The 10,250-nt window shown below is 39.5% G+C and overlaps 1 protein-coding gene across 1 annotated transcript in view; it reads right to left on the bottom strand.

Annotated features, from left to right (window-relative positions):
* Positions 1-9,934, bottom strand: part of STAMBPL1 (STAM binding protein-like 1) — a 12,214-nt gene extending 2,280 nt beyond the window's left edge. Inside the window, exons 1-8 of the mRNA XM_008945052.1 lie at positions 9,851-9,934; positions 8,726-8,943; positions 7,293-7,368; positions 6,229-6,324; positions 3,410-3,764; positions 2,665-2,789; positions 1,654-1,791; positions 902-1,014 (exon numbers count right to left, since the gene is read on the bottom strand). Of these exons, the coding sequence (XP_008943300.1) occupies positions 902-1,014; positions 1,654-1,791; positions 2,665-2,789; positions 3,410-3,764; positions 6,229-6,324; positions 7,293-7,368; positions 8,726-8,943; positions 9,851-9,934 (1,205 nt within the window). The remainder of the gene's footprint in view (positions 1-901; positions 1,015-1,653; positions 1,792-2,664; positions 2,790-3,409; positions 3,765-6,228; positions 6,325-7,292; positions 7,369-8,725; positions 8,944-9,850) is intronic.
* Positions 9,935-10,250: the final 316 nt, after the last annotated feature.

Raw genomic sequence — 10,250 nt, 5'->3', positions numbered from 1 at the left:
GGGGGGGGGGGGGGGAGGGAATAACACAGTACTGGTACTATTCCCATTAGGCAGGTTAGCCTACTAACAGCCAAGCATAGCTCATACAGGAACAGACAGACACCAGAAACTGTGGTGTTCTGGTGTTCCAGATTGCATTTCACCCACTGAACTCTAGAGGGGCAACTTAAAAGAAAAAAGCCTTTAGTGTAGCTGTGTACATGACTAGTGAGAGTACACATCCCCCCCACTTTTAGGCAATGAACCTCTGAAGACTGCCTAGTCTAACACCCCCTGCTCCCACAGAATCACCTTGAGCACACTGCCCAGGACCATGTCTAGTCTGGTGTTGAATACCTCCAAGGATGTAGAATTCACACCCTCTCTGGGCAACCTATGCTATTATAAACCCTCACATAAATACTTACATAGATTCAGGATTTTCCACATACTTGTTTGTATTTTATGAAGTACAAAAAGAGGACCTTATTATTAAAAAAAAAAATAATAATTCTTTATCCCTCTACTCCCCAAACTGCAATTTTCATATCATCCTAGAGAAATATGTTGAACCCCTCCACTTCCTTCCTTCATCAGACAGAATGAAGATAGGTCTGGGGTAGGACACTGGCAGTGAGCTACTATCCAGAAGGACAGATGCTGTCATTACTACTCAGTTGAGCAGAATATAAAAATAATTTAAAACCTGGGGCTGGGAAGGAAGGAGGAGAGAGAAGCCAGAAACAATACTGTGCATAGAGACCGACTAGAATGCAAGTCTAAGCAACTCAAGAAACAAACTCACAACACAGTATTTCTGCCCTTCATCCCAGTTAACGTGTGCTGTTTGCATAGGATCAAATTTTATGATAAGGAGCCAGGAAAAATAGCTAAACATTAGTTAGAAAAAATCAGAACTCACTCATTATGCTTTGGTGAACAAACAATTGCAATGGCCTCTGGTAACATTAGCTGATAAGAACAATGAGTATGAAGATCAACACTGGATAAGAATGCAGTTTGTGTTGGATGTGTCTACAAAAAGAAAGGGAAAACTCAACATCATGAAATATTTCTTACAAATCAAGGTCGACATATATTCAAGAAGGAACAGTAATTTGTAACAAGTCAGAGTGTCAGTACTTCCCCAGGTTGTTTTTTGTCAAGTTCCTATTAACCCAGATGCTACACCGTTCAGCTGGCTTTTCAGTACCAGGTTTATGGTTACTTCACTCAACCAGATGTACAAGTCATTTTCTGATCATGGGGGAAGAAGGTGGAATGAAGAAGCACAAGACAAAGGGAAATGACTTGGTTGTCCTAAAATGCCTCACAGTGAAATTAAAATAAAATTTAAACAAGACAATACATTCCCCCTCAAATTTTGAATACAGTAGAAAAATTAACGGCAATGAAAGTAATAAAACACCCCTAAATCGACCTAAACAAAAGTTGCACTGGCAAAAGCAGGACCATTGTGTCAACAAGGTGTCTCAACAGCATTAAGAAATACTGAAGAACATCAGTGCTCATTTACATCACTACAATTAGAACTAAGTGAGCAAATTAATTTGGATTAGTCCAGTTATTTCCTTAGTTTGTTAAATCCAGTTGTTTCTTTTCACATAGTATGCAGAGCTGATATAGAAGCCAGAATCTGTGTGCCATACTTACATGGATCCAACCCAAAGTGAGGAGATCATACTGATCCTGAATACCAAATAATTCTTCCACATTCTCCATGTCGCAGTAGTCTGGTCCTGCAGATTGCTTTGGCACTATTACATGGGTAATAGTAAATTCATTATGTGTCTGCAAAACAAACATTGACTTAGGGTGGAAAAAATGAACTAATGAATCAGAATCTGAAAGATGTCAGCCTATTAGCTAAAAGAAAGCAGTATATATTCCAGTGTAGCTATACTGGCCTGAGCACCTGAAAATATGCCTTAGTATTTTGGCATGAAAACATACAGGGGAGTATTAGTAACTACATGAGACAGTCATACTGAAATGTCCTCAGATACCAGTGTGGAAAGAATGCCCTTTAAAATAAATATGAAGAAAAGGGGTTGAGAATACTCTGCTTTCTGTGAAACTTGGAACATACCACTCTTGCTATTCTCTTCCTTACACAATTCAAATACATGTGGACATCATCTTTAAAACTCTGTATGCCAGCATTTGCCAGGACATCTTTCCCTTTTTCTGCTCTGAAAGGACACTAAGTATTTTCTAAGTCAAAGGAAACAAAAACCAGAAAACAGCCTGAAAAATCAGATGTTCTACAGCTCGATGGGAGAGATTTTCTTTTTTTTTGTTGTGCCAGTATGAATTTGATGACTCCAGTAGATTCTAACAGTCTTTATACTTCATTGTCCTGTCACTAAACCTCACTTACCTTAGATGAATGCCAGAGAAAGTACCCGAAAAAGCCTGTATTGTACAGCATGCTGAAAAACTTGCTACATTTTATAATGACAGCAGTATTTGTATGATTGGATGTTTCCCCTACAAGGCAAGCCCACACTGCTGAAGTGGCCACTCTGGTTACAATATGAAGTTAATAACATTAAAGACTGATCATTCAGATCTGTTTTTGCTCTGCAATTGATACATTACAGGAAAATACAGTGCTATCAAATATGAGGGTTAACCCATATAAATGTGAGGGTTAAACTGTACCAGTTTTCCACAGAGAATTCCACATGTCTCTATTCCTCTTACTGTATTTGCCTCTGCTAGCAGCAGAAATTTGTGACAGAGATCCTGGGGCAAAACGACGCCTCTGAGTGCTTCAGCCAATTGAGCTAATAGCAACAACAAACACACAAAAAAAAACAGAAAAAGAGAGATAAAAAGACATTGGCAGCTTACACAGTGAAGTTCCCTAAAGTAAGGAAATATACAGTTACAGGAAATTACTGAAAGAATTATTAAATCGCTACATCACAATGAGAATAAATCTACAGTACATGCACTTCACCCTAAATTTAGGTGACCAGCCATAAGATACACTCACTAGACTGCCCCTGAGATGACAGTGAGTTGATACCTTCTCCCACACCAGGGCTTTCCAGGGGGAACCACTGCAAGTTCTGCTTCTGTTCCCTTAAGTTTTTAGTCATGGCATGATTCAGACTTCATTCCACAGGAACACTAATGCTCAGTCTCTAGATCCATCTATTGGTACTCAGCTGGAAAATGTGAAGCTGTGCAGCTAACCTCCTTTCTTAAAATGAAGAAAATGTATGGAACTGTTGTGTGTACATAAACCTGCTCACACTTATTTCACTGTGGACATCCTCGTGGTGAATAAATACATATGCATATTGAATATGTGGATTGCTATAAGCAGCAAATAGGCAGATAAAAAAAGAAGAAAAAATTAAAAAAGAAAAAAAAAGACTCTCTGCACTTCTGCACTTACTCTGAACAGCACTTAAAGTAGCTGCTGGCTTTAAGACCTGGTTTACTGGAAGTGAATGTCCAGTGCAGCCAGATGTGCTGCTCCTCTCTTTTTCCTTAAGCAGTGCAGTAGACAAGGAACTGTTCTCTGGTACAGAAATACAAGAGAGCATACTTCCATCTATCTGTTCAGACATAGCCATGCTTTCTTTGATTTTCTGATCTCGAGCTAGTTCTTGCTTCTTAAGTTGATCCTCAAAGAATTGAAACTGTTCTGATTCAAGTTGCTGTTGCCGCATCCGTGCGATTCGTTTCTTCTCTGCCTCTATCAGCTTTTGATGCTCTAGTTTCTTCAGATGTTCAGTTTTACATTTGTTCTGAAACATATGCAGAATAGTGACATGCTCAGAACACCGAAAAAAGCTACAAAAAATAAGGGAATGAAGCAATCTAATGGTTTAATAAAATCACTGAATCCTGTCATTAAAAATTAAGTTTTGGAATGTGTCTGCTGAGCTGCCAAATACAACTATCATCTCCCCAAAAGTAGTATAGCATGGAAAGCAGTACAGCAAGTAAGGAATTCCTGACACAGAGCTTCCAATCTACGTACCTGTAGTGCTTTGTGGCTTTACTTCAGTAGCGAGGGCACTGGCCTCATTTACCCATTATAACTAGTTGAAGTGCTGGGGTTAAACACCAAGCCCTGAATGACAGTTGGCACATGGATGATGCCCACAACCAGGACCCTCCTGATTGGTTTTCATGCAGGGTCTGGCCAGCCTTGGGTGGGAGCTGATTAGGAGATCACCACCAGGTGCCCCCACCTTCCACATTAACTTGGAGGCACGGCAAGAAGTCACCTATATAAGAGCTGACTCTGCCTGCAGTGCAGTTGGGTGACCTGCTCACACAGTGTGTGGGGGGGTTCTGGCTATTGAAAGGGTTCCCCAACTCTTCATGGCAAGTGGAGTTTGCAAGATGGTGAGGCAAGATGATTGGACTGATCACCTGGGTTCTTCCATCTAGCACAGCATAGTTCTGGGGTCAGCTTGCTCCCTCCTGCGTACCCTGTGCTGTGAGTAAATGTATTGATTTATTCCTCCCTCCAGTGGTCTGGCATGTGGGATAGTTGGTCTATGACTTAAGAGTGGAGGGAGGGCTTTGGCTGCTGGTTGATAATATCCTTCTTAGCTGGGCAAGTGGTCAGCAGAAGACTAGTACAGTGAGGGTAAAGAGACTAGACAGAAGCGTAAGCAACAAGAGATCCATGAGCACATGGGTTTTCTGTTTTTGTGGCTTGTTGGCATAGGGATAGGTTGACCAACTTTCTCCTGCTACTTTCCTCAGCTTTCCCTGGATTCCTTAAGCCTGGCTTTGGTGCATAGCCTCCCCAGCCTCACACACGTTAGGTGCCTTCTCTGCTCTGGTCTATGCCCTCTTTCCCCCAAGCCATCTGCTGTTTCACAAACTGCAAGGGAAGCTTCAGGTTTCAACAGCTCTTCCTGCTCCTTGGTAAAGGATAGCATCAAACATTTTCAGAAGCAAATGAAAAAAGATAGAGCAAAGTAATTTTTAAAAAGTCATGAACCAAATAGAGCAGGAAAGAAAGCCTCAGCCAGTTAGTGTCAGAAATATGGGATGGTTTGGGGTTTGGTTTGTTTCGTGTGTGATGGGTTGTTTGGTTTAGCCTCCCCAGCCTCACACACGTTAGGTGCCTTCTCTGCTCTGGTCTATGCCCTCTTTCCCCCAAGCCATCTGCTGTTTCACAAACTGCAAGGGAAGCTTCAGGTTTCAACAGCTCTTCCTGCTCCTTGGTAAAGGATAGCATCAAACATTTTCAGAAGCAAATGAAAAAAGATAGAGCAAAGTAATTTTTAAAAAGTCATGAACCAAATAGAGCAGGAAAGAAAGCCTCAGCCAGTTAGTGTCAGAAATATGGGATGGTTTGGGGTTTGGTTTGTTTCGTGTGTGATGGGTTGTTTGGTTTTTTTGTGTGTCTTTGTTTTTTTTTTTTCCTTCATAATTCCCTAGGTCAATTTTAAGGGACTCATAGAATGGTTTGGGGTGGAAGGGACCTTAAAGATCACCTAGTCCCAACCCTGCTACCATGGGCAGGCACACATCCCACAAGACCAAGTTCCATAAGGCCTCATCCAACCTGGTTTTGAATACCTCCAGAGATAGATAGAGCATCCACAGCTTCCCTGGGCATCTTGTTCCAGTGCCTCATCACCTTCATAGTGAGGAACTTCTTTCTTTCCTCTTATCTCTTATCTAAATCTACCTACACTTCCAGTTTGAAGCCATTACACCTCATCCTATCACTACAAGCTCTTGTAAAAAGTCCTTCCCCAGCTCACCCAGAAGGAAAGAAAAAGAAGTTTCTTCCCATATGCTCTTTCAAAGATGTTGTTAAAACAAGAGATCCAGTTTTCAGTGACTTCAGTACACAAGATGCAAGCATTTAGTTACTTAAAGACTCAGAGGTTTAATTCAAACTTAAGCACATTCAGAACCAAAAGATTTTTCCCACGTACTCATGGAAGTTTCTGAACAGTATCCTCTTTATAAACCAAAATTGGAGTGTACCCAAGACCATGCAGATATTCATAAATGTGCTGTGATATTCATTTAATAACAGTCTATTTTTAAGCACACACTTGCATTACTTTCAAGTGACCACATGATCATGCACAGCCTGAGAAGTGAAAAAACATTCTAAGCAGCCCATGAAGTGTTTACGTTGTTGTAAAATGGGCATTTTATTGCCTGATTTTTAAGATTTGTATAACAGAAATAACTAAGCACACCAAAGATTTAATAACATATGAAACTTACTTTGTTTTGCATGTATTCTTGATACTCTAAGTTATATTTTTTTAAAAGATCTCTCTTCAATTCATCTGTCCGTGGAAATGCAACTTCCTTCAATTTCTTTGGAGTGGAGGAGAAAGACAGAGATGTTTATTTTTCACTTTTTAAAAGAACCACCTGAAAAACAAGCTCTGCTATAATACAGATTTAAAAAAATGCAAAATTAAAAAAAAAAGTACTGCTTTTCTCCCGGGAAAGAAAGGAAGAAATAAACACTAAATCATCATGATGATATGCTTAATTCTGAGTGCTATAAGAGGCAGCATATGTGAGATGCCTTTCCTCAACAGGGATGTTTTCCTAGACTGTGGGCCACGATCAAAAAATTTGGCATGAAGCATTTTGGCTTTAAATGTAACATTATTCAGTTTTAACAGTAAAGCAAACATGAAAATATGGCAGCATAAAGCAAGAGACACTTCTGCTTATTCTAATAATTCTAATTGTGCAATTCCAGATGTTTTAAGCCCAGTATAAAGCTGTATAATAATTTCTTTTTCAGAAAACAAACAAATGAAAAGACAAAAAAACCAAACCCCCTGTTTTGCATACAGGTGGAGGGGAAAACATCTGCTAAAAAACTGAGTCAATAATATTTGGTGATAAAGAAAGCAAAAATATTCTTTGATTATTTAGCAGGATAAGCTAACACTGCACAGGCACCACTAAAGCCACACACTTCCTTTTCCCTCCATTTGCAATGGTTAGTTTGGACCATTATCCACTCACATAACTGGGATCAGAATCAAACTCTAAGTACTGTTAAATTACCACATTTTTAATATGTAAACCTCCAGAAATAGATGTACATTGGTTTCCAACAATCTACTAGTTTACTTGGAGACCATTCTTGTTCCCTTTTAGAATGATAATTGAATTTCTAGTAATGAACAAGTGATTAAACCAAAATAAAACTTGAATGATTAGTGGAGAAAGGGTATCAAGCTGTGTTGGCTGCTGTGTGCACTAGAGGAAAAGGAGTGCTGGGAAAGAAACATTTCTTAAACACCATGAAAACAGAACCTTACCTTAATAATAACTTGTTTTTCTGGTACCACACATTGGTGATAGTCTCGGTGACTGGGCAGCTTTTCTACAAACAACCTAGAAAATTAAACATGCATGGTTTTGCCTCAGTAACCAGAGGAATATCTACAATATGTTTTATGTTGGCAGAAAGATCAGTTTCACATAACTCTTAAATACTGAATTCCAAAGAACTTGGAGCAGGTTTCTACACATTTGCTTAAACTAACAAATTATTGTCTGGACTTGTGTGGGACACACAGGGGTAAGACAAGAGATTTTCCACTTCTGAACATGTTTTCATTAGTAGTGCACTGAGTTAAAAAAAAAGGACTAACTAGCATCCAGCACCTAAAAATAGCTCTGAAAAGTACCCTCCACTCCAGCCAATGTTAAATACTATTTCTACTGTCTGCATCTGTCCTCAGCCAAAATGGTGCATCTTAAATGTGAAGTTGACTGCAGCACTGACTTACCACTAAAGCAGTTATTTTTATCAGATCAAGCTGCACAGCTAACTGCAGTACTATCAACCCACCCAAACATCTCAATTATGGCAACACTCAGCTGCAAAGAGTTTGAAATACACAGCTGCTATCATTCTTTCAGCAATTTGTACAACGTTCACTTCCAGACAGTTTTTATAGAGACACATACATTTAAAATTAAGTGGAATAAAGATTTGGTCTGGTATTCAAAGTCTAAGCAAAATAAGGGAGGAGGAAGGAGGTCTCCCTTTATAACCCTCTCAGAAGTACGTAAACAAACCAATCAATTCTACAGCAAAACTAGTTAGTTAAGAAGTTTAGATCTGCCACTGACATATTTTTCAGCTAGTTCTGTAAAGAGTTGTAATGAAAGCTGTCTGGATTTGTTTTCTTTGGGTGGAGAGAATAATAACACAATTAATGTATAATGTAGATTTTGCATTTGCTCCTGGAAGAATCAGAAACTTATACTTAATCCTTTCAGGGAAAAAAGTAAAGAGGCAAAACTAAAATTTTTCATGTTTAAGTGCTGTGCAATACTACCATCTTTAAGATCAGTAGAATCTCATAGTGCAGAACTATTAAAGGCTTGGAAATCTTATCTAAACATTGTTTTTTAAGCCATGCAGTGTACTAACCAACATACTGATAGATACAGAATAATCTGCGGGAAACGGTGATCGTAGTACAGCCTAGGACAATAAACTTGTATCTCTCTGCCTTAGCTTAGTTCACACCTGGCAGTTAAGAGATGGACAGGGCTACCACACTGACAGCTGAGACGAAATGATAACAAAGCCAGTTATCTCCACAGAGCAGAGCTATTCTGCAAGGATGCACTAAACAGCTTCCCTCTGGCTGAGGGGGTGTCCTGTTTTCAGTGCAGCTCTTCATTTCAATTTACTCAGAATGACAAGCCGGAATGAGTACAAATTGTGACTTCTTACGTTATGAACTTATTATAAAATACAAAAGCATTCTCCAGGTTTCCCTCCTCCATATATACTGATGCCATTCGCTCCATCTCTACTCCAGATCTGAAGTAACGCCGTGGAGTGATGTCCTCGCTGATGGTGATGTTGCTGCCGAGTTTGCTTAAGGCACGTACTCTCTCCTCTGGGGTCACAGAGACGTCCGTGTGGTCAGGAATAGCTACTAGTTTTTTCTGAAAAAGAACGGAGAGATTAGTAAAGAGAAACAGATATTACATTTCACTTTCAGTGAGTGATCTCATCCAAGAAACTCAAGTGAAATTTTCAGCTTTTTTCTCAACGTTCCCACAGTTGGTTTCCCCACTGCTAGCCACAGTTAAAACATTCCAACATGTTCCTCAATTGCAAAGAAACTGTCATTGTAATTACAAATAAAAAGCGATCTTATGCCTCTCCCCAAATCTTCAAACTAAAAAAAAAAAAAAAAACCGAGAAAAATTAAGATAAAATGAAATAAACCCCTGTAGAAATAATAAAAATCAACAAAAAAAGTGTGTCCTCTGTAGAATCCTCCACACATGAAATTCTACAAGTTTCTACCTCAAGTTATTGAAATCATTTGATAGTGGACTGGAATACTCAAGACTCCTGTTACCTGATGTATAGGGTATGACTGCTGGGTACTGTTCAGCTAACAAAGAGCAGTAGGTTCCCCATGTCAGTTAACAGTTCACTTCAAATGTTCATTTCCTGTTTCAAATGAGGCAGTAAAAGCTGAAGAAGTTAGAACTAACTATGGTGAAGCATAGCTGCTTGTTACAGTCATTACCTTCCTGTTAGCTGTCTAAATAATTGGCTACTGTAAGTTGTATCCTCTTAATTTCATGAAGATTTTTACTCTTTCTACTCAAAATGTTGAATTTCTTAAAAACCTGATCACCAAACCAAGCTAAAGCCCCATAAACCACACATATATGCATAAAACAAACACCAACAAAACCCTCAGGCAGAGCGTGGGAGGATGCATGCAGGAGCAGACCCTTGTAGCTGAGAGCCAGCACTGCTGAACTGCTCTCTCGAACCGTTCCCCATTTGACAGAGAGCGTGCTCAGCCACTGAAGCATTGCTTTTCAGACATACCAAGGAGCTGACAGTGAATGGCTGTTCCATGTCGTTGCCTGCCTGCAAACCAAGGAGATCACTCTTCCCCTCCAAAGTCTCCATCTGACTGCAAAGGACAGTATCAATCCAGTGCTTGCTACTTGCAGCCAGCTGTCTCAGGGTTTATTAGCCCAAAGGAAACTTGAACATAGATGTGTTGATTGTGGTCATGTGCTGGAAAAAGTGTGACAAGTTATTCAGATTGGAAATACATTCAAATGTCATGTAAGTTTTCATACTTGCACCCACTTATTATTTTGGTATCACAGGACTTGCATATTTAATAACAATCTAAAATCTACCAGGCATCTATAATTTAAAATAGGTATGCATGGGGCCTACAGGACAGCTGTGCACTAGCTGACATCTTCTAATGTTA

The sequence above is a fragment of the Merops nubicus genome, unplaced genomic scaffold (assembly GCF_000691845.1).
Source record: "Merops nubicus isolate BGI_N331 unplaced genomic scaffold, ASM69184v1 scaffold2138, whole genome shotgun sequence".
Lineage (NCBI taxonomy): Eukaryota > Metazoa > Chordata > Aves > Coraciiformes > Meropidae > Merops > Merops nubicus.
This window is presented reverse-complemented; position numbering and strand designations above follow the sequence as displayed.